Source organism: Syngnathus typhle, linkage group LG17, assembly GCF_033458585.1.
Source record: "Syngnathus typhle isolate RoL2023-S1 ecotype Sweden linkage group LG17, RoL_Styp_1.0, whole genome shotgun sequence".
NCBI lineage: Eukaryota > Metazoa > Chordata > Actinopteri > Syngnathiformes > Syngnathidae > Syngnathus > Syngnathus typhle.
In genome coordinates, this window is record NC_083754.1 from 9,308,750 (window position 1) to 9,332,760 (window position 24,011).

Sequence of the window (24,011 nt, forward strand, 5' to 3'; positions counted from 1 at the left end):
TGTACCTGTAAAGGACAAATTACAGATGTATGTCAGAGGATTTACCACTCCATCAACAACTTTCTTAATTAAGGCCATATCAACATCATTCCTATCTGTAGATGTTTTATTTCTCATCAACCGCTCTCAAAAACATTGAACTTGGATTAATTTCAATACCATCTCCTACTGCTCTTGCCAGCTCAATCGACAGATCACTGATACCCTCAGCCAATTTCAGTCCTACATTCACGAAAAATGCATTCAAATCATTGACCATATCTTCCATATTGTTTATGTTCTTGTCATTATCCATGAAGCGTTCAGGATACTTTGTGTTAGCAGCTCCTTTCCAGATAATACTGTTTAAAACCTTCCATATCCCTTTACTATTGTTTCTATTTTTTTTCTGTTAACTTGCTGTAGTAATCCTTCTTGCACCTCCTCATAATTTGCGTCACTTTATTTTTATATCTTTTGTACTTAATTTCTGTCTCTGGTTCTATGCTTTATAAATTCTCAATACATAGAATTTCTCTTTTTACTGGCATTTTGTAGACCTTTTGTGATCCATGGGGACTCTGTACTGGACTGTCTTAGATTAGAATATTGTGATAAAGTTCTTTATTTTCTGTAATGCAATTAAAAAAACAAAAATGTCATACTTTCTGGATTCATTACAAATTAACTGAAATATTGCAAGCCTTTTATTATTTTAATATTACTGATTATGGCATACATCTTAAGAAAAGTCAAATATCCTATCTGAAAATATTAGAATATCATGAAAAAGCAAACTACCGTAATTTCTGGACTATAAGTCGCTCCGGAGTACAAGTCGCATCAGCCATAAAATGCCCAAAAAAGTGAAAAAAAAACGTGTATAAGTCGCTTCGGAGTATAAGTCGCATTTTGGGGGGCAATTTATTCGACAAAATCCAACACCAAGAACAGTCATGAACAAGCAACAACAGGCTAAACGATAGGTATGCTAACGTGACATAAACACAAACGAAGAGCTGAGAGCGGCCCTGATGTAACATTCAGAGTTATTTAAAAAAAACTATTGCATAAATAATACGTTTATAAAACCATCTGTGTCACTCTAATTCATTAAATCCATCGATCGTCCTTTGTCAACAATGTGTGCGGGCAGCTGACAGCGCTTGTACTTCAAAATATTCCACAGGCCCATATAACGATATATAAATTAGAAATCAAATAACTATTATATAAGCAATAATATTGTCAAACCATCTGTGCACTCTAAATCATTAAATCCATCTACGATTTATTGGCATCGATGCTAAACGTAAACATCGATTTATATCACCGTGTTTGACCTCGGACATTAGACGCGACTTTATTTTGAAATCCAGTTCATTGTTGCTTGCTTCCTCTTTCCGGGAGCAGTGCGCCCGGCGTTGTTGTATTGTGAGCAGAGCAGGCATGTGAAAGGGGAGTCGACAACTAGTACGCGGCTCCTGGGCTGGTGCTATGGCTACTTTCTAAAAAAACGAGGAAATTTGCTCCCCTTTAGGCTTCAAGTCATTCGTTTGGAAGCACTTTGGATTCCAAAGAAAAGATGGCTCAACGGACAAGACACGTGCAGTTTGTAAATCCTGCCATGCGGTTCTCAAATATTCAGGGAGCACAAATCTCGCCGCACATTTAAAGAAAAAACACGACATCAAAGTTCAGTGTTAAAATAAGCACTTTTAAAGAGTTTGCAGTACCTTGTTGATTTTGCGTATGAATTGTTATAAATCAGGATATTGTTCTATATTTTTTGTTAAAAAAAAAAAAAAAAAAAAAAAAAAACGATCGTAGAGCACTATATCGCGATATATCGTGAATGAATCGCAGCAGGCTTTAAGATATCGGCAAATATCGTATCGTAGTTCGTAGTATCGATATTATATCGTATCGTGACAAAACCCGCGATTTACACCCCTAGTATATAACTATATTGAAGCCTTAACAAAGTACAAGGAAAGACGTGGGTTTGGTAAACGGCTCTTTATTTAACAAAACAAACTTCCAGGCGTGTGGCGGCGTGGACTTCCAGCCACGGAAGTGGAAAAGAGATCCGTAGAATTGGACCGGGCGTGCGTAAAAGCCATGACTGAGCCCTATCCACCGTCCCCGGACAGCCACCCGGCCCAGCGCCGGCCCTCGACTTCCATCCACGGAGGTGGAAGAGAGCTCCCTAGAGTAGGACCGGGCATGCGTAAAAGCCATGTCCGAGCCCCATCCACCGTCCCTGGACAGCCACCCGGCCGCGCCGGCCCCCGACTTCAATTCACGGAGGTGAAAGAGAGCTCCTTAGAGTAGAACCGGGCGTGGGTAAAAGCCATAATAGTACTTAGAGATGCACCGATCCGACTTTTTCAGTTCCGATACCGATACCGATGCCGTGGCTTTGCGTATCGGTCGATACCCGATACCGATCCGATATTATGGTTGACTTAACAAGCTACATAACTCTACATGTGGAACAGAAAAGACCAAAGGCAATGGCATCAGGCAGACTACACAGTTCTTTGCTCTAAATTAGGGGTGTCCAAACTAACGGTCCAGTTTTTATTGGCCCGCAGCAAATTCTGAAAACATAATTGTATATGGCCCGCACAAGAAGCTTGAGCTCAGCTTCTCAGTTTCCACACTAGATGGAGCCCGCCACACAAAGCGTTTGACGTCCCATTAACACCCCCCCCGGAAGAGAAGCGAACACGCAGCGTTTGACATCCGATTAGCCTCCGCCCCCCCCCCCCCCCCCCATTCGGGAGAGAAGCGAACGCGCAGCCTTTGACGTCCCATTAGCAACCCGAAGAGAAGCGAACGCGCAGGGTTTGACGTCCGCTTAGCAACCCGGGGAAGAGAAGCGAACGTTCGCTCCATGTTTGCGTTTGTTTAGAAAACTCTCGTGGCATGCGGCACACGTGCTGCTGACGTATGACGTAGCCCGCGTCCCAATAGATTAAGGAAAGTATCGGCTCACAGATCGGCTGTATTTTCCGATACCCGATCCATCTATTTTGTTGATATCGGGGCCGATATCCGATCCAGATATCGGATCGGTGCATCTCTAATAGTACTTCAAACCTTCTGTGTCACTCCAAATCCTTAAATCCTTCAAACTCTTCGTCCGCTGTGACACTTAGAAACAAAGCCGCTAATGATGCTGGTAGTACGTGGGGCCCTTTGTCATCTTCGTCATCCCGTGATCAATCTTTGTCCTTTATGTAAACAACCGCCGCGCCACGCCGCGTCGCGCCGCGCCACGCCGCGTCGCGTCGCGCCGCTGATGTCACTTGAAATTCAAATTACAGTAATCCCTTGCTACATCGCGGTTCGTTTCTCGCAGTTTCACTTTTTTGGGGGGGAAAATTTTTGAAAAGAAACATATATAAGTCGCTCCTTATTATAAGTCGCCCCCCGACCCAAATTATGAAAAAAACGCGACTTATAGTCCGAAAATTACGGTAGTAGAGTATTCAACTACCGTATTTTCCGGACTATAAGGCACACCTAAAACCCTAAAATCTTCTCAAAAGCTGACAGTGCGCTTTATAGTCCAGTGCGCCTTATATATGGACTAAATTCCTAAATTCAAACTGGCCCAAAGCATTGTGTCATGAAATCAAGCATAAGTGGCCTGCTGAAGACTATGAATCATGAATCAAAAAGACTATGGATAATTATTTTGTGATTATAAAGTCATTTGTTGCATCTGAAGTTGAAATAAAAAAGATAAAATGGAGAATGATTTGATTTGGATTAAAAATATGACGATGCATTAATGGTGCGCCTTATAGTCCGGTGCGCCGTATATAAGGATTAAGTTTTAAAATGGGCCATTCGTTGAAGGTGCGCCTTATAGTCCGGTGCGCCTTATAGTCCGGAAATTACGGTAATCACTTTGTCACGGATCGGAATGGAGCAGGGCAACCAATTGCAGCTTGGACCAGGGTTTATAGAAGGGAACTCAAAAGGCAAACTGACATGATTTAACAAACAATAACTTGACTGACTGACCGGGATGTGAAACATGACGACAGCAGGACATGACGACAGCAGGACATGACGACAGCAGGACATGACGACAGCAGGACATGACGACAGCAGGACATGACGACAGCAGGACATGACGACAGCAGGACATGACGACAGCAGGACATGACATGACGACAGCAGGACATGACATGACGACAGCAGGACATGACATGACGACAGCAGGACATGACATGACGACAGCAGGACATGACATGACGACAGCAGGACATGACATGACGACAGCAGGACATGACGACAGCAGGACATGACGACAGCAGGACATGACGACAGCAGGACATGACGACAGCAGGACATGACGACAGCAGGACATGACGACAGCAGGACATGACGACAGCAGGACATGACGACAGCAGGACATGACGACAGCAGGACATGACGACAGCAGGACATGACGACGACAACAACAACACAATGATTCGACGGAGAGTGATGAGCTGACAGGACTTAAATACAAAACATGAAACACGAGGCAGGTGACCGCGGTTACATTGATTGAGGTGACACAGGAGGGGAGGGGCGACGCGAACAGAAACTATGGCAACCTAGACACATAGCAAAACTGGCGAGAAGACGTGACACACTTAAATCGTCTTATTAACTCGAAACACCTGCAAGGGTTTCTTGAGCCTCCAATCTTCCGTCAATAGATCTGCTCTGAAAGCACTCAGGGATTCTGATGTTCTCACCCTCCTGTAAACGTTACTTCCATCCTTTACACTATTACAATCACAGTCATAAACCACAAAAACAGGCAAATGGTCACTTATGTCATTCAGCAATAACCCACTAATGATATTGTTTTCCAAGTTATTTGTGAATATGTTATCAATGAGAGTGGCACAATGTGATGTTACTCTGCTTGCCTTGGTGATCATGGGAAAGAGACACATACTAAACAATGTATCATAGAACTCGTCAGTCTGCTATATTGAGATCACCGCAGATGAAGTTCATCTTCTGATTTGTATTGGCAAATAATCCCTCCATAATCTCCTTAAAAATGTCAATGCTGGAGCCAGGAGCTCGATGAACACAACTAACAATTACATTTTTTTTTTCCCATGTTGATTTCTATGGTAATACATTCCATTACATCAGCAATAGTTAGTCATATTTTCGATATCCTTGAAGTTGAGATTCTGGTCTACAAACAAGGCCACTCCCCCTCCCTTTTTATCCATCCTACTCTTGTACTTGAGTTCATAACCTTTTAACTCAAAATCTGCACCCTTCTTGGAGTTAATCCAAGTCTCAGAAATAGCTACAATATTGAATTGCTTCTTAAAATGATATAAGTACTCCTTAATATGTTGAAAATTGGCGTAAAGGCTTCTGCTATTAAAATGGATAATTGACAGTCCTTGATTTACATTGATTTTGGCATTAAATTGGTCATCTGTATAATAACCACAATTGCTGTTTACATTCTTAAAGAAGTTGCTATCAGGATCAATGTTATATTCAAATCCATGCATGTTATGTTCAGTGAGTTCAACTACCGTATTCTTTGGACTATAAATCACGTTTTTTTCCATAGTTTGGGTGGGGGGGCGACTTATACTGAGGAGCGATTCATATGTGAATTTTTTCATAAATTTTCAAAAATTAAAAAAAAAAGGTGAAACCGCGATGTAGCAAGGGATTACTGTAATTTGAATTTCAAGTGACGTCAGCGGCGCGGCGGTTGTTTACATAAAGGACAAAGATTCGATCACGGGATGACGAAGATGACGAAGGGCCCCACGTACTACCGGCATCATTAGCGGCTTTGTTTGTAAGTGATACGGAGGACGAAGAGTTTAAAGGATTTAAGGATTTGGAGTGACACAGAAGGTTTGAAAAACTATTATGGCTTTTATGCACGCCTGGTCCTACTCTACGGAGTTCTCTTTCACCTCCGTGGATGGAAGTCGGGGGCCGGCACTCGGCCAGGTGGCTGCCCGGGGACGGTGGATGGGGCTCGGACATGGCTTTTACGCGCACCCGGTCCTACTCTACGGAGCTCTCTTCCACCTCCGTGGATGGAAGCTGGGGGCCGGTGCTCGGCCGGGTGGCTGTCCGGGGACGGTGGATGGGGCTCGGACATGGCTTTTACGCACGCCCGGTCCTATTCTCCTATAGGTCCTAGTGGGTGACAGGCCTCTATGCTATGCCCGTCCAGTTCTATGCCCTTGGATAGGAAAAAGGCTGTCACCTGTGGTTCCGCGCCGGTTGAGTTGGCCTGGTTGGTCTCATCAAAACCCGCCACCGCCCGGGCAAATGACCGGGGTTTAATCGCAAGTCCAGTCACAATTATGTCATTCATTCTTGTGTACAGCTCGAGGGCCGACACTCGATATTCCAAATGTGCAATTGTTTTCTCCTTCTCATTGAGTTGTAGTCGTAGCGTTCTAACTTCTTCAATTAAGTTGAGAATTGTTTTCTGCTCCAGTCTGACGGCCTCCATCTCCGCAGTCAGAAAATCGAGCGCTTCCTTAAGCTCTTTTCCCACTTTCGTCGGCATGGTAAAAAGGTGGTAAAAAGAGTGTCCAACAGAGTGTCAACACTGGCTCAGAGGCGCCGTGATGGCAGCGCGTCCAAGCTAGGTGGAAAATACTGCCCCAAGCGTATTTTCCTTTCACTCTTGAGATCCTTGGTTTTGTTAATTCCTCTCTACGTTCGTTTCTTTGGCTCTTGAATGCTGCTGCGTGGCGAGCATTAGCTGCGTGGCGAGCGTTAGCTGCGTGGCGAGCGTTAGCTGCGTGGCGAGCGTTAGCTGCGTGCCTGTAAAGTACAAGAAATAGCAGCAGTACAGGGCTAAGAGTGCCTGGCACTAACAACCAGTTGCAGATGGTGACTCCTTTAGCTTAGCGTATTCAGGTACTTACACACAGGGGCTCCACCTGTAGCCACTGTGTTGATATGGTTTAGGTTAGGTAAAAATGGTGATCATCAGGAACACTTCAGGCAGATGATCACAACACTTACCCACCCGGGTCCAACAAGTGGACTCGCTGCGGTGATTAGGCACAAGGATGGATAGGCTGCTGTTCAGTCCTGTAGTGTCCTCTTTGAGATGAAACTCCGGATCCCAAATTTTCCTTTCACTCTTGAGATCCTTGGTTTTGTTAATCCTTCTCCACGTTCGTTTCTTTGGCTCTTGAAAGCTGCTGCGTGGCGAGCGTTAGCTGCTGCGTGGCGCGATACGAGTGTTGCTCCGTGGCTTGCTTGCTTGCTTGCTTGCTTACTTCTTTATTTGTGTGGTTGACTTGCACACTGGAATCGGCAGAAAAGGCCACCCATCCTTTGGATGGAAACTACAAATCCTGGACCTTGACTTCAAAGTGCCTCAGCAATGTTTTTCAAATGACAAGCCAATGACTTTGCTTTGAAATGTCTCAAATTCTCCTGTTCTTTAAGTGTCTTAAAGCCCAATCAAGTCATGCAATAGAAATGGTTGGATGTAATTTAATGAATAGTTTATGGAGCTAGCGTACCTACAGTTTGTATAGAAATGTATGGTCTTGCTACCAAATAGGTAAACAGTGCGTGCATGAGTGCGTGCGTGAGACCACAACCAGGGAGCTGACCTATTCCAGCGTCTGGAGGCGGAGGCACAAGCAGCTCACTGTTTAATGTCACTGCCAGGGAGAGACCACAGGGGACATCAGTAGGGGGCGGGTGGGGCGCCCGCAGAGCAGCCATGGCTTTCTTGTTTTTTACCTGAATTGAGATCTAAAAATGATGTTTTCCCTCGAGCACTTTCCCTTGAGCACCATCCACGCCATCTTGTTTTGGCCACAAATATTCTCTGCCTCTTTTTCTTGCTCTGACTTGCATTGCATCTCTTCTAGTAGATCTTAATGCTGCGGTACGACACTGAACACACGCAAGTCTACCGTATTTGCCGGTTTACAGTAAAAAAAACAACAACAAAATATCTACTGTTTCAAAAATCGGCGACATAGTTGCGTCGCGAATAATCAACCTCTCTCTCACAGCCTAAATCGCCCTGTGTTGCTATGACAATTTAATCTACTCTGGGCCTTGAGAATCAGTAGCACTGGCCAATGTGAATTAGAATTGAGAAATTTGTCCTCCCAGGGCCATTTTCAATCCTCTTATTGTCAGTTGGAGCAAAACCTCTGCAGCAATGCAAAAACCAGTAAGACTCGAAATCAACTGCAGCTCTGATGAGCCAGAGGGATTGTATGCACATCGGATGTTCAATAAGATGAAAACGGCACAGTTTTGTGCCGTTATGTTGCGTATTAGTTTTGTGTTGATGCTTTAGAGAGGTAGATTAAATCTGCTAAACGTCGGCTGAAGGCCGCGGAAGCAAATGCATGGCCTGCCCCCACCTTTTAATCTGGCCCTGCTGTTTTTCTCATCCTAAACAAGCTTCTGTTGCGTCCGTTCACAGCTCAAAATTTTTCAACCCCACTGCGGCTCATCGCGGGCCTTTTAACAAGTGCTCCAAGTCACGTTGTACAGACAAAACACGGCAATCAATTTTGCCCACGACGCGGCAGGCCCAGGTGTCATGCTGAGCTCTTCTGTCTGCCGTCGTCTCCCCGATAAAGCTCCGCCTTGGACGTGGCGGGTCTCGAGGGGCTGTCTGCTTCCCTCCCTGTCCTCAACCATTGCACACGCTGACTGTCACCCAAATTAACCCCCCCAGCCCCACCCAGGGGAGTTTATTTATGGATGTTCACGCACGAGTGTTTTGCAGGTGTCGCCTGACATGCTCCTGTTTTTTGGGCCAGACTAACAAATTTATTATCTCGCCATATACATCAAGAACCAAAGATGAACATTAGGAGGCGAAATTACAGCCGTTTCTTCTGTAAAGGATAACAAGCGGGATGAAAAAGATTTGACATTCGTTGACTGAAAACGAGGCAAAAACTAGACTGATCTGAAATAATTGCCATTTTTGTGGTAGACGGTGGAATTGTATACCCAAAATAAAGGCGAGGCCAACCAAAATTGAGTTACAAACCAGGAGTGCAAAGCTGTGTATTTATCTTGAGTGAATTGTCCTGTCACAGGTCATCTCATCGTCTCATGTCATCACATCCCTTCAATTTATCGGAAGAGTAGAGATCGTACAGATAATCCGACCTTCACCACTCGCTAACACCTTGAGGATTAGCGACCCACTGTGGGTCGCTCGCTGATCTTTTGCCGGTAGAGTAACAAGTCTCCGATTAATTGACAGATAGGAGGAAAAAGCATGTCAGTCAACAAGTAGGCGAGGGCCTCGGATAAAGTGATGAGATGCATAAACTACCAGTATCTTAGTTGGTTGGGAGCAAATCTGTGCTTTCACCGCTTCGGACAAAGGCAACAAAGAACAGCTGTTCGCCTTGCGCAATCTCCCCAAAAAGAACAGAGAGCTTGAAGACACGTAGCATTTGTAATTGTCTGTAGTTTCATTTTGACATTGCCTTATTGGCCTGTGGTGTTCCCCAGGGGTCAAGTCCGGGACCCCCATTGTTCAATCTGTACATACTTTGAAATTGAATCGAATCAAATGAATTGGGCTTCACAAAAGCAGACATGGCATGCCACGCATTTATTCAAAAATGATTTCGAGTGGACATTTCTAGGCACGATCATTACTTCTGCCCTCATTGCACAAGATAATCAAATCCCAACACATTATTGTTGCAGATGGCCACTGTGGATTAGCACGTGTCTAATTACATCCCCCAGCTGCAAAGGAGCTCACACTCTTTTTATCTTATGTATGCCATAAGCTTCATGCACAAACCGCAATCCCCTGGTTTTGTTGCCTTATTGATGTCTCCGTCCCCCGAGAGCCCTGCGCTCTGTGCGTTCATCCTCAGCCGAGATAAAAGATGATTACGATCCAATCGTGTGAGTGTATTGCAAAGATAATGATAATGGATGGTGATGTCATTGTCGCTTCATAGCGACATCCTCTCTTCTCAGATGACATGAACGGCTTTCTTACGTTAGTTGTGTTTATCCAGGTTGTCGCTCTGTCAACAATTCCATGGAGTTAATCATATTTGTTCAAATTCAAATGCGAATCTAGGTTGTCTATCGTGTGACCCCCCGCCCCCATAGGCAATCTATGTCGACAGACGTTTCGACTTCTCAGGTTGTGTCATTTCGTTGCTGAACAGTAAGCTTCAGTGTTCTCCCGTCGCTGGCGCTTGATATGTTTTCGGAACGCTCCGCTCACAGCCGTAGATGAGAGGTTGTAATGAATGAGAAGTCAAAGCGGTGCTTGTGAGAAAACCTTGTTGAGCAAAGTCCAAACCAGATGAATTTGGATGTGTTCCAGACTGCAAGTCTAAGAGCTGTCCCTAAATTTAGCCATGCTATAAGTCAACATATGCGGGCATGTGTGAGAGAGACACGGGACGAGGAGAGATGGCGAGCAATATCCACCTGGGGATCCTTTCTCCTCTGTTTCCATGGCAATGTCCCACTGATTAACGTGCAGGTACGTAAAAAGAAAGTTTCCTGGAGTGGAAGCGTTAATAAAAGCACGAGTAAAAGGAGGACTGCGTGCGGCAAAGCACCTCGGGGGAACAGAGAGGACGACTGATGGCCACTGAAGTTCTGCTTCTCTGCATTTTGCCCCCTTAAAACTTTGACAACATTCTTCAATGCAAATGTTCACCGCATAGCCATTTTGTGCTCTATTTATGGTTCTTAGCTACACAGTAAGTTGCATCAATGATGCTTAATGTTGGGCTTCAAAGCCGCGTCAAACTGGACTCGGCCATAATACAAATTTGACTGAATGCTGAAAGATCTCGGAAAAGATCGCAATGTAAAACAAGCTTCACATCCTCGCTGCGTTTGATGATGACAATTGGGTTGCGATGAAAGATGGAGATGAAGATCGGATCATTGTGTTGTTGTCGTCGTACTGTCTTGCTGTCGTCATGTCCTGCTGTCTTTCTGTTTCACGTCCCTGTCAGTCAGTCAAGTTATTGCTTGTTAAGTCATGTCAGTTTGCCTTTTGAGTTCCGTTCAATAAACCCTGGTCCAAGCTGCATTTAGTCGCCCTGCTCCATCCGCTCCGTGACACCTCCGAAGTGCGGATCCACGGCCACACCTGGCGGCGGCGTGCCACTTTGCCACTGTCGCCGTCTGGGGTGGGGCAAAATAAACGGCCCTGGGTCCTTTCGTTTGGGAACAGGGGGAGAAAAGTCACGGGGGAGTGGCAACAGTGAGTGGGGTGAGCTTCAGCGGATGGCAAAGAACCAATTCATCATTGTTTGGACTCATCGCAGATGGTTTGGGCTTTTGAAGGCTCGGATCTTCTCTGGTCCATTTGTGGTCCTGTACGACTCGGGATCTGATTCCCAGTTTTGCTCCTTGCGTGCAAGTTCCCAGCCAAAACCAAATGAAAGAACAAAAGCTGGTCACGCGCTGTATATCGTTTGGATGATTTGTGTGCTTCAAGATACGACTGGTGGTCTTAGCGCTAAGATGCTAAGTATGCTTCCCGCTGCGGTGTTTCCAGGATCCCCGAAGCAAGCACAAGTTCAAGATCCACTCCTACGGCAGCCCCACCTTCTGCGACCACTGCGGCTCGCTGCTCTACGGCCTCATCCACCAGGGCATGAAATGTGACAGTGAGTATGGCGTCCGCATGGCTGCATGCTCGCACGGCCGCATGGTCGCACGGCCGCATGGCCGCATAACTTCTCTCTCAGAGCAGATGGGGCAGTCACAAACTGACCTTACGGCACAGTTTCCACTCTGGTGCCTTTTGCTCTGTGTTTCAACGTACGACCCACGTTTCTTATGACAGCAAAGGAGGGCCACGGGAAGTCAACAACTTTGCGTACCCTTTTGGGGCATATCCTGGTTCACTGCATATCAAATGAACAGACGGATGGATCCTCCCCTCAGTCCCCGATTTTCCTCCCCCGCATCACTTTTAATAACTGGGATTTTTTATATAGCGCTTTTCTAGATACCCAAAGTCGCTTTACATGTGTGTGTGGGGGGGGGGGGGAGGAGGGAGGATAAAGAACAACTTTATTGGGAAAGAAAACTAAGAAAAGAAAGAAAAAAGAAAATAAGAAGAACAAAGAAACACCAAGGGCAGGGTCAGTTAGGAAAGGCTAATGTGAAGAGGTGGGTTTTTAGGGTGGTTTTGAAGGTAGGGAGGGAGGGGGCATCTTTGATGTGCCTGGGGAGAGCGTTCCAGAGAGAGGGGGCAGCCACGGAGAAGGCCCTGTCGCCCCAGGTTCGGCGCCTGGTCTTGGGGACCTCCAGGAGGCCGGCATCACTCGACCTGAGGGAACGGGATGGGACGTGTGGCTGGAGGAGGTCAGAGAGGTAGGGTGGAGCCAGGTTATGGAGTACCTTGTAGGTGGTGAGGAGTATTTTAAAGGTGATTCTATGTTTGACAGGCAGCCAGTGGAGGTCATGAAGGACAGGTGTGATGTGCTCTCTGGAGCGGGTTCCGGTGAGCAGGCGGGCAGCGGAGTTCTGGACATATTGCAGTTTGTTGAGGGTTTTGGACGTGATGCCGTAGAGGATGCTGTTGCAGTAGTCTAGTCGGGATGAGATGAAGGCGTGGATGAGGGTTTCGGCAGCAGAGGATGTGAGGGAGGGCCGGAGACGGGCAATGTTTCTGAGGTGGAAGAATGCAGTTTTGGTGATGTGGTTTACGTGGGGGAGGAATGAGAGGGTAGGGTCGAAAATTACACCTAGATTGCGGATGTGGGTGGAGGTAGTGACAAGGGAGCCGTCGATGTTTAGTGAAAAGTCCTGAGTGGAGCGAGTGAGGGAGTCGGGGCCAATGATGATTATTTCAGATTTTTTGCAGTTGAGTTTTAGAAAGTTATTTTGCATCCAGGTTTTTATGTCTGTGAGGCAGGTGGTGAGGGTGGAGTGGGTGGCTGTGGTGATGGTCGTGGTGGAAAGGTATAGTTGTGTGTCGTCGGCATAGCAGTGAAATTGAAGGCCGTGGTGGTTTTGTTTAAAAGCTAACACCTCTTACTCTCCCTCCAGCCTGTGACATGAACGTGCACAAGCAGTGCGTGGTCAACGTGCCGAGCCTGTGCGGGACCGACCACACTGAGCGCCGGGGTCGCCTCTTCCTCAAGATCGAAGTCGGCGGCGACAGGCTACACGTCACAGGTGGGTCCTTGTGGTACGTGACGGCTAGTGTTGCCAACCTGTCCTGGGTTTTCCTGATTGGCCCAGAATTTCATGGTCTGTCCCAGAGATAAAAAATATGGGACATTGAGATGTCCCGGATTTTTGTACATGTTGTGCAAAATGTGTATTGCAGTTTAATTGCAGTGTGCCTACGTCCATAAACTTGTGCACAGCCATGTTGGCTCTAGAAAAATTACATAGCATACTCATTTGTGTTGGTGGGGCTGCGGGCAGTGGCGGCTCATTTGGAATGGTGAGATGGAAACGGAGTGTGTGTAGTATAAAGAGAGAGTGAGAGAAAGGAAAGGATCCAGTGACTAAAAAGAGTGAAGTTTTATTGTAAAAATGGGTGGAGACACGGATGACGAGGGTGCTACAGGAGGTGAGGACAGGCCAGGAAAGAAAAAATAGAAACGCTCGACATGTTTTAACAATGACTGGTTAAAACAAGAGAAATGCACTATTTGGCTCAGACCATACCCAGGCAATCTATTTTATGCTAGCTGTTCCCTGTGCCCAGCGAAGATTCTCTTCAAATATTGAGGTAAAACTGCATTAGATGATCATGCCAAGTCTAAAAAAACATCATAAGCGAACCCAGCCAAGAGCAGCAAGCAGCAGAGGCACAGGCAAGCACAAGCAAAGCACTCACCACACTCTTAGTCTAAGCAACCTGGTAATCTGTTTGACATTACGCTTTACATTGCTACATTTGGTTATTCTTACAGACTGTGGAAAAATTACATTACTTATTTTTATTCCACATAAGTAAACCGAACCTAATTATTTCTTCTCCCCTTTTTCCCTCAATACTGCCCCCAGGTGTCCACGACAAACAAAAGTTGAAAATAAACTATATATAATAAAGACCTGCTATTAACAAAATAAATAATTAGTAAGTTTCTTTTTTACTAATTATAGCTATACAATTGCAGCGTAGAAGGGTGATTTTCATCTTGGGTTAGATCGGCAATGAGCGCCATCGCTTACAAACGAAAAGGTCGATTCAATGGTCAAAATTTACAGGATTTTTGTCTGGCAGGTGGCAACCCCAGTGACAGCGGATGGAAGCCGCTCCTCTGCTGCGAGCGGGAGACGTTGGCAAACATTGGCAAACATTTAAGAGCCCTCGGAGTCTCTTAAGGGTGGCTCAGTGGCGCACTGGTTAGCACGTCCCCCTCACAGTTAGGAAGGTGCGGGTTCGATTCCACCAGCCCTCCCTGTTTGGAGTTTGCATATTCTCCCCGTGGCCGCATGGGTTTTCTCCGGGCACTCCGGTTTCCTCCCACATGCCAAAAACATGCCTGGTAGGCCGATTGAGCACTCCAAATTGTTCGTCTCTGTGTGGGCAACCAGGTTAGGGTGTCCCCCGCCTATTGCCCGAAGACTGCTGGGATAGGCTCCAGCACGCCCGCGAGCCCTGTGGGGACAAGCGGTACATAAAATGGATGGATGGATGGATGGATGGAGTCTCTCAACATGAGCGGATAGCTGCTGCACTTGCAATATGTGCTTCAAAGCGGAGGCGCAAGGCAAAATTGACATTGAAAGCAATTTCAAAAGAATTACAGTAAAGGGATGTTTGTTCCTCAAACTAATGTTCTCCGTTGAACTGAGTTGAGATGGCATCACTCCATTCAGCTGGCCCAAAAAAAAACACCCCCACCGGCATGATTTTCTCCCAGAGACTACAGTTGAAGCGTTTCCGTGGTGACCATTGTGCTACACTCGCACGCACATGTCTCGCTCAAGCAGAGAGGCGTGAGTGCGGCTCTCCATCAGAGGGGACCAATTCAACTGATCTTAACGTTGAGTAAAGAGAAGGTGACCACCATTCAGAAAAAGACCCAGTCCTGTTTTTACGTACCTAATATGCATATTCACATTGATCAAAGTGTAATTGCTTATATATCAGCGTGTGACAAGTGTGATGTGTATTTGTGCGTGTGTGCGTGCGCCTGTCGTCTACTTTGGACATTGTTGCCTCATCATTTTGCTGTCCGTGATGTATTAGCCGGAATAATCGCAGAACATGTATGCAAAAGTTCAGAAGCAGCAGTCTCGGTCGAGAAGAGTAGTTATGTGCTCTGTCTATATGTGTTGCAGCACCGTTTGTGTCGCTAACAACACTGCTAATTGTTAGCCTGCGGATTTATGCAGTTGGTGTTAGTATTCAGAGAACGGAGGTTAAGCAACTCATTAGCAACTTTAAGTAAAAAAACAAATAGTGTCTGAACTAGGCAGTGGATGCTGTTTTTTCTTGTCTTGGTTTTGTGTTCAGTTTGAGCAGTGCAGACACAGCTTCTTGTTTTTGTTGGTTTGTTTTTTGTCCCTCCTCTGCCTCCAGCAGACAAGTGGCGGGCTTCTGTTCAGTGTTGACTTGATGAAATCATGCCAGTCAACAAAAGTGACAAATCTCTCATCACTTCCTGGTTCCCCCCTCATACTCACTCTCCAAATTGTCACATAGACTTTGCCTGTCCCTCAGCTTCATTCCGCTGCCCAGGCACAATTTTTCTTGGACCTTGATTCACTTGAAATAATGCTTTTTATTTGCCTTTTCATGAATACTTTTGACGATAGACAGTGTTGCTCATTTCTTCCTCATCCCGCCTTTGGTCATTGTTGCTAAGGTCTACCCCCTCACCTACTGCAGCCTCCTCCCCTCTTTTTTGTCATCTTTCCTTTGCAGAAGAGACAAATAACCCGAGGGCATCGGCAGATGTCTTACTTTGAAGTGCCAAGAAAAGGCCTGAACACACACACGCATGCACGTGCGCTCGCACGCACACACACATACACACACATGCGTCCACTGAAAGGGCATCTGAGGTTCAGACACACAGAGGTTGACTTGCTCTGGCTGACATGCTCGCCTCGGGTTCGAAGCACAGGCAGGGGAAAATCCGTCGATGCTCTCGGGCTTGTCAAGCAAATGCTGCACACAATTCCAGGAACCATCAAAAGTGCACAAAAATGCACGGTGAGGACAAACGGGACACTGGACTAGTTAAAGAAAGCGTCTCAATCCAATTGAAGTTACATTGGCCCGCATTGCGAGGGGCCGGGGAAAATTCGATTGTCATGGCAACACAGAGGCCGAACTCTGATTGGACAACAAAAAAAGCCAACATGTTGAACATTTGCTGCAAGCAAGAGAAAGTAGCAAATGAGGAGAATGGGCAGCATCGCAGCGTGCTGGCTCGGACTGCAGAAGGGATGCGGCCACCCAGCCCTCAACCCCCCCCCAACTGATCAGACATTCTTAATTGGCACGTGGCATTGTTATGCAACAATGCATTTGAATTTGAAAGCCTTTCGTGCCACGATGCCGGCGGGCTGCTGCTGCTGCTGCTGCTGCAGCTGATTCTGCTGCTGCAGCTGCTCCTGCTGCGCCGCACGCAGCTGACCAAACCAGGAGCACATTTGGCCGTTTTTATTTTGGATGGCAACCAACGATTGGGCTCAGCTGTTGGGGGAAAAAAAACAAAAAACGTTTTACGTACATACCCTCCAGTGACGGTTTCTATGTGGCACCCCCTCTACTTCTATTTTAACTGTCATTTTATCTTTTGCACAAATCTTGTGCATAGAAGGATATGAAATAGGATTTGTTCAACAAAAAGAAAACAGCTGGACAGGTTTTAATTTTCTACGTTCTATTAATAGAACTCAGAAAATTCAAACCCTTCCAACATCTTTTTGCTATTGAACCAAACAGGAAACAAAACAAACATTTGTTTATCAATCAATTTTTATTGATTTTATTGAAACAAATTCAAGCTACAGCCTCGATAGTAGTATAACATTCATTTCATGTGACAATTCAGCACCGTAAGAACTTTATTTATATAAATGTAGTAATTAAATCTAAATAAATCTTGAAAGCCATAGTGGCATTCACACGCAAGAGCACAGTCGCTAAATATTTTAGCTTTAAAGGGCAGGAAAATGCGTCGTTTTTTCTTATCGGGAACTTCTGAAGTCCTAAAGAGCACATGCGGACATATTCTTCCACGCTGTTGGCACACTAGCACGCAAGGAAACACGCGGCAAGTGGCTCTTGTGGTACCTAAGCAACAACAGACGGTCGCGATGGTTCTCCCTCCATCACACTTTTGTTGTGCGTGGCGCTTGTTAGCAATGCGGACAGCACAAGTCTACGGAAAGCTGCTCAGATGATATATCTTTGTCATCATTTGTAAGACAAAGAACCGGGGCCTCTGGTACACGTCTTTCGGCCAGGCCCGTTCAAGCGGCCAATATTAGGTCTTAGAGAGAAGAGAACAAAAAAAGGGATAATTTTTTGTTTGTTGTCAAGTAGCGCACAGTTTTGCCTCACTGCTGATGTAACAAGTGCTGAGATGTTAAGACAAGCAGAGCAAATAAATTGTCTGCTCTCTAGTATCGGCCACTTGAGCATTTCTTCAATATTCTTGACATCCATCTCAAGGTCGTACTAATTGGCCAAAAGTGCCACTAGTAGTGGGGAGGGGGACGTGTGCGTGTAGGGGGGCTGCTGTGACTCGTGTGCTGGTGAAGAAATGCTCTAACGCTTTTGTTTTCCTCCGCTTGTCATTTGTGCGCGTTGGTTTGCTTGATTTGGGATGTGAAAAGTTGCTTTGGTGTTGCCATGGAAGTGCGCGATGGCGGGGGCTCAGCTTTCTTATGTACTCCTCGCACTTGATTTGTGTGCACGTCAATGACATTGGGGTCTTTCGGTGCGTGCGACTGACTTCTGTCATGGGAGTGATGCGACGGAGGGGACGAGGCAGCGATTCTATGAAATTTGAGGTCAATTAGGAATCAAACTCAACGGCTGAGGCTGAGTCACACGCATTGGAGGAAAAGGTAAACATTGGTGACGTTGACGCTTTTCATATACAGCCACTCCACTGCCCTCTGTTGGTAGAAAGTGACGTTGCATGGGAAGTTCATTCAAAGCATAGCATTTTTCCTTACAGACGGCAATCTTGTTTCTTAATGAGTTCATTTGTTTTTATTGAAATATTTAAGTATCCACTGTTAAAAATGAAGGAAAACGTAACTATGAAAGCAATGTTTTCTTGTTGCTTGTGAACTAACCTCCAATAAAGAAAGCTCAATAAAGTAATTGGTATAAAATCAATAGATAGACTAAAGACACTTTTACGATGACGTGTCTTTTTTTGACCTCCTGGAAGATTTCATTTGTTGATGCTTTTGTCACATCAAAGGATCAGGAGAGTCTGTCTGGCCATTAACTGTAGATCAGGGTCTCAAACTCCAGTCCTCGGGGGCCGCATTCCTACATGTTTTCCAAGTTTTCCTCGTTAAACACACCTGATTCAATTATCAGACTCCTGCAGAACGTGAGGATGAACTGATCATTTGAATCAGGTGTGTTTAACGAGGGAAACTTGGAAAACATGTAGGAATGCGGCCCCAGAGGACTGGAGTTTGAGACGCCTGCTGTAGATACTGTCACCATGGTGAAAGTGCTAAGCTCTCGTCCCCTCCCCCAACCACCAACACACACACACGTGCGCAACACGCACACACACACGCACCATTGTTGTTGCTATGTAACAGACTTCTTCTCTTTGCCACTTGTCAGTTCTTGCACCGGCAAATGTCAGACTTCGCCTGACGCAAAATGGCCAAGTAGTATTGGTGATGTCAATACACCCCCTCTCCACACACACACACACACACACACACACACACACACACCTACACACACATGCACACACCCGCACACACACACGCGCACACACGCACACACACACACACACACACACACACACACACACACACACACACACACACACTGCTCTTTTTGGGAGAGAAAGAAACAAGCATGTGACCAAGTTGTTCTCATCTCTTCTTGCCTCCCTACCTCCTCCAGTGGGCGAAGCCAGGAACCTGATCCCCATGGATCCCAACGGTTCATCGGACCCTTACGTCAAACTCAAGCTCATCCCCGATCCAAAGAACGAAACCAAACAGAAGACTAGGACCATCCGTTCATCCCTGAACCCATGCTGGAACGAGTCCTTCACCTTGTGAGCGATGCGCTCATGCGCCACACTGCTGTTTTTCTTTTTTTATGACGATATGAATACAAACTGCAAAACAAAAATTGTCCTTGTGTATGCTCAGTAAGCTGAAAGTGTCGGACAAGGACCGCCGACTGTCCATCGAGGTGTGGGACTGGGACCGGACCACCAAGAACGACTTCATGGGCTCCATGTCGTTCGGAGTGTCCGAGCTGATGAAAGCGCACACGTGCGGCTGGTCGGTCGCCTTTCGGCGCAACGTTCGCATTTGCCGCATTTTGACAGACAGAGGCAAAGTCTAGAAACTGTGCTTTCCGTCATTCAGGGCAGCATGACGCGTAGCATACGACGATTGTTTACCACACGGGTTACATCGGGCGGTTGCAATAGTTTGTTTGACTTTAGAGGCAATTTAGTGAATTTGTAGGGAGCCGTTCTCCTTGGATGAAAACAAATGTCATGTGTGCGCGTCTCTCCAAGGTACAAGTTGCTGAACCAAGAGGAAGGCGAGTACTACAACGTACCCATCCCGGAGGTGGACGAGGTGGATTTGGAGCTCCGACAAAAGTTTGAGGTGAAGCGAGCCCCAAGGAGGTTCACTTGCACATTCACAAGCCACATGAAAAATTTGTTCTGGAGTTCAACAAGTCAAAGTCATACATTAGATGGATTCACCGCAAAGCAAAATTCGTCACGTATAATTTTATCATTTGAGTTTGATGAAGTTCTCATCTCGCAGTACACATCAGTAATCAATATTATCTTTGTAAAGGCAGAATTTGTAATCTGGGTCAAATGATATAGTGGCCAATTGAAAAAAAATAGCGGAACTATTGCCCATCTCGCCACACTGCTTTCTTTCTTTTCGGCCGACCTGCCTTTCGCCTTTACGGGAAGTGGCGCGGTTGCCGTGGAAACAAGCGCCGGTTACCCAGACGCGGTCAAATGTGACAGCGTTCGTTTGCAGCCGTGCCTTCGATGCTCTGACAACAGCAGCGTTCTTGTCGAGGCTTTGCTCGCTATGCTGAAACTAAAAAACAAACAAACAAAAAAACCACAGCTAACCAGTGAGGGTTTTTTCTCCCCCGTAGGCCTGCCAGTTAAATATCCACAATCTGAAGGTAGCCACTCTGCCTGTGTTTCTCTATTTCTCAATGCTCTACTCTGGATTGTTTGTGTTTGTGCGTCCACAAGTGAATATGAGTCACCGACGCTGCCCCCACCCGCCCAACAGACCGACTCGACTCGGTTCGACTCGGTTCGGCTCTATTCGACGCGACTTGGCTCGACTCGACTCTGTGTGCGCTTAGCCCAAGGCCACAAACAAGGACGACGACGCTCAAACAACACACACAAAAAAAACAAGAATCTGCAAATTTCAAATTTCCAGCACTTCCTCCACACGCTCGACACATCACTGTCAAGAAAAAACATCTAATCTGTAATTGTGTCAATTCTGCGTTCAAAAGAAGAAAGTTGTGCCTTTCGGAATCAAGTCAGGACATTAGAAACAATAAGTTCACTGTCTTTCTCTTGCAGCGATATGTTCATGTATTTTTATGTATGCATGATTTTCTTTCCGTTGGGTCCTTGATACTAGAAACACTGTTTTGTGCAAAAGACGACCATTTTGTCTAATAAGAAGCTTCTTGAACTCTAACCTTTGCTGCGCCCGCCCCCTTGAGAATTCAGTAGGATTTAGTCACCAAAGCATCGGTTCCGCCGCACATCCGGTACAATTTCCTACTCAATTCTCTCAGCTGTTCACTTTTTGTGCGACGGCCGCCTTGGTCACAGAAAAGGCGGCCTGTTTGGACGTCGGTGACCAAAGGCGTCGTCATCCACGAGCGCTTTTGATTGCTGCAGAAAGCCAAGATGGGCCACGGTAAGAAAGTCATCACGCCTTCGGACCACCGGCGTTTCAGCTTCCCGTCGGGCAACGCCGAGCGTCTGCGCCTAAGCGACTTCAACTTCCTGGCCCTGCTGGGCAAAGGCAGCTTCGGCAAGGTGATGCTGGCCGAGATGAAGTCTACCGAGGAGCTGTACGCCATCAAGATCCTGAAGAAGGACGTGGTCATTCAGGACGATGATGTGGAATGCACCATGGTGGAGAAGAGGGTGCTGGCGCAGAGGGACAAGCCGCCCTTCCTCACGCAGCTCCACTCCTGCTTCCAGACCGTGGTGGGTGCAAACACGCACATGTAATGTCATCAATCACCACTAGATGGCAGGCAAGCGTGTCGTAGTTGCACTTTGCTCTTCTACTGTGCTACAACTCCAGTTTGCCTAATAATTTTTGGGAGGATTTGGAATGAGATGCAGGACAAACTCAACAATATTCCTTTGTTTTGTTTGGTGTCCTCCAACATCCCAAAAACATGGCTGGTAGGCCGATTGAGCACTCCAAATTGCCCATAGGTGTGAGTGTGAATGGTTGTTTGTCTCTGTGTGCTCTGCGATTGGCTGACAACCTGTTCAGGGTGTCCCCTGCCTATTGCCTGACGACTGCTGGGACAGGCTCCAGCGTACCTGCGACTCCCCTGAGGACAAGCGGTCCATAAAATAGATAGAGAAGTTTTGTTTGGTTTGCTCTTAGTTAAAACTACCGTGCCACTCAGTAGTCTCCTTCGTGTTTAGGATCGCCTTTACTTTGTAATGGAGTACATCAACGGAGGAGACCTCATGTATCATATTCAGCGGATGGGCAAGTTCAAGGAGCCACAGGCCGTGTATGTTGTTCTTTTTCCCTTGTCTTTTTCCATCCATCCATGACTGCGATGCAATACGACTTGAGTCAATATTTATTCTCCGCTTTGTTCCCAACAGGTTTTATGCAGCCGAGATCGCCGTCGGGCTATTTTTCTTGCACCGGAAAGGAATCATCTATAGGTAGGCGGAATCTCCTCTCCCAGCATCAAAATACATACATACCATGCATGACCAAACTCACATAAGACTTTTCAGTTAAACATTTTAAACAGCTTGAAAATACTATTTGGAAGCAACGCATCGCATTTGTTTCTATAAAAGTGCACACACAATGTTGAATGGGCTATTCATTCAGTGCTCCACAAAAAGCAGACCGACCTGACATCCAAACGTGTTCGTGATCCGTAGCAGCTTGGGAAGCCGCTAGTTTGTGCACTCCACGTCAGAATCCAAAACAAGACCCATCCAGTCATGTCCAGTCGATTCGAATAGGAAACGAAAATCCAGCGACGCCAACTTGATCAGCTGTTCCCATTCACGGCGATCAAAATGAGTTCTTTTATGAGCTCGTAATCAAACCAATTTGCACTCGCTTCAAAACATGATTCATTCAGCATGAGCACAACTTGAAACAAAGCAAAACTTACCTTGACGCACTTGACACCATGACTTGGCGCTTTTGGGAACACGTGCGCTACTGTGCGCCCGAACTGGGGAACTCCACCCCAGAGAGAAAAAAACAATAACATTACTGTTCTCAAGGGCCAGCTACGTATGAAGGTCCTTACAGGCTCGAATGAAAGAGTAAAAAGAGAAAAGAAACGCTCAACAGCGTGTGGCTGTCACTGCATGCCCCTCCCTCCCTCTTCTCTTCTCCAGAGACCTGAAGCTTGACAACGTCATGCTGGACTCGGAGGGCCACATCAAGATCGCCGACTTTGGCATGTGCAAGGAGAACATGTACGAGGGCATGTCCACGCGCACCTTCTGTGGCACGCCTGACTATATTGCACCAGAGGTGAGGCGCGCATGGTGAGGAAGCGCTCACCAAGCCATCAACTCTTTGGCACGCGAGTGCGTGCGTGGGACTGACATGTAAATTGGGGCGCTGGGGAAAATGCCTTTGTTGGCACCTCTGTGAATAGATGGCTGTAGTTAATTTGCTGGGCTTGGATGGGATGACCCTGACTCTGCCTGTTGTTATTTTTAAGCCTACCTCTCCTTTTCTTCCTCAGATCATTGCCTACCAGCCGTACAGCAAGTCAGTGGACTGGTGGGCATATGGAGTTCTGCTCTACGAGATGCTGGCAGGACAGGTAAAGAACCACACTTCAATGGACGACATGAGATGCAGTCCCTTTATGACTACTTGCCTCTGCGGTCCAAAATTCCCAACAATTAGAATCACCCCCTTTGCCCCGGGTGCCTCACTTTAAAAATCACTAATATTTCCTCTCAACTACGTCACGAAGCCCACTAGCGCTAAACAGGAACGCTAGCATAAATGCTAGTGCTAACACAATTTGAGGAGTTGTCCTAGTCTGAAGTCCGTGTGGGTTGCCAGAAACACCAACAAAGGGGACTGATTGTTCTTTTGCGATTCAAATCTAGTTGTGAAAGATGCGCGGCTCTCGCCTCCTCACTTTAAAATGACTTGACATTGAGCGTTTGTCCGCCGCAGCCGCCGTTCGACGGCGAAGATGAGGATGAGCTCTTCCAGTCCATCATGGAGCACAACGTGTCCTACCCCAAGTCCATGTCCAAAGAAGCCGTGTCCATCTGCAAAGGGGTACGTGCGATGATGATGATGATGATGATGCAATATGGGTTGCAAGAATGAAAAGTGGTCAAGTGGCATTTTGTCGTCCTTGCTGCGTGTTTGCCAGCTGATGACTAAACACCCGTCCAAGCGGCTGGGCTGCGGGCCCGAGGGCGAGCGGGACATTCGGGAGCAGGCCTTCTTCCGCCGCATCGACTGGGTGCGACTGGCCAACAAGGAGATTCAGCCACCCTTCAAGCCCAAAGTGGTATTGTGGAATTGATTCCCAGCGCCACATCGCAAAACAG

At 46.5% G+C, this 24,011-nt stretch overlaps 2 protein-coding genes across 8 annotated transcripts in view; one reads left to right on the top strand and one right to left on the bottom strand.

Annotated features, from left to right (window-relative positions):
* Positions 1 to 22,789, bottom strand: part of cep112 (centrosomal protein 112) — an 82,648-nt gene extending 59,859 nt beyond the window's left edge. For 3 of the 5 annotated variants that reach the window (XM_061302305.1, XM_061302306.1, XM_061302302.1), the window contains exons 1-2: positions 22,592 to 22,789; positions 22,323 to 22,469 (exon numbers count right to left, since the gene is read on the bottom strand). The gene's annotated coding sequence lies outside the window, so the exon portion shown is untranslated. The other 2 variants (XM_061302304.1, XM_061302303.1) reach the window with 2 other exon arrangements.
* Positions 1 to 24,011, top strand: part of prkcab (protein kinase C, alpha, b) — a 48,927-nt gene that overhangs the window by 23,130 nt on the left and 1,786 nt on the right. Inside the window, exons 4-15 of one of the 3 annotated variants that reach the window (XM_061302313.1) lie at positions 11,546 to 11,657; positions 13,048 to 13,176; positions 19,085 to 19,241; positions 19,339 to 19,473; positions 19,716 to 19,809; positions 21,102 to 21,416; positions 21,873 to 21,964; positions 22,062 to 22,124; positions 22,824 to 22,962; positions 23,180 to 23,260; positions 23,626 to 23,733; positions 23,831 to 23,971. In XM_061302313.1, coding sequence (XP_061158297.1) covers positions 11,546 to 11,657; positions 13,048 to 13,176; positions 19,085 to 19,241; positions 19,339 to 19,473; positions 19,716 to 19,809; positions 21,102 to 21,416; positions 21,873 to 21,964; positions 22,062 to 22,124; positions 22,824 to 22,962; positions 23,180 to 23,260; positions 23,626 to 23,733; positions 23,831 to 23,971 — 1,566 coding nt within the window. Of the gene's footprint in view, positions 1 to 11,545; positions 11,658 to 13,047; positions 13,177 to 19,084; positions 19,242 to 19,338; positions 19,474 to 19,715; positions 19,810 to 21,101; positions 21,417 to 21,872; positions 21,965 to 22,061; positions 22,125 to 22,823; positions 22,977 to 23,179; positions 23,261 to 23,625; positions 23,734 to 23,830; positions 23,972 to 24,011 lie in introns of those variants that run through there. The other 2 variants (XM_061302314.1, XR_009718464.1) reach the window with 2 other exon arrangements.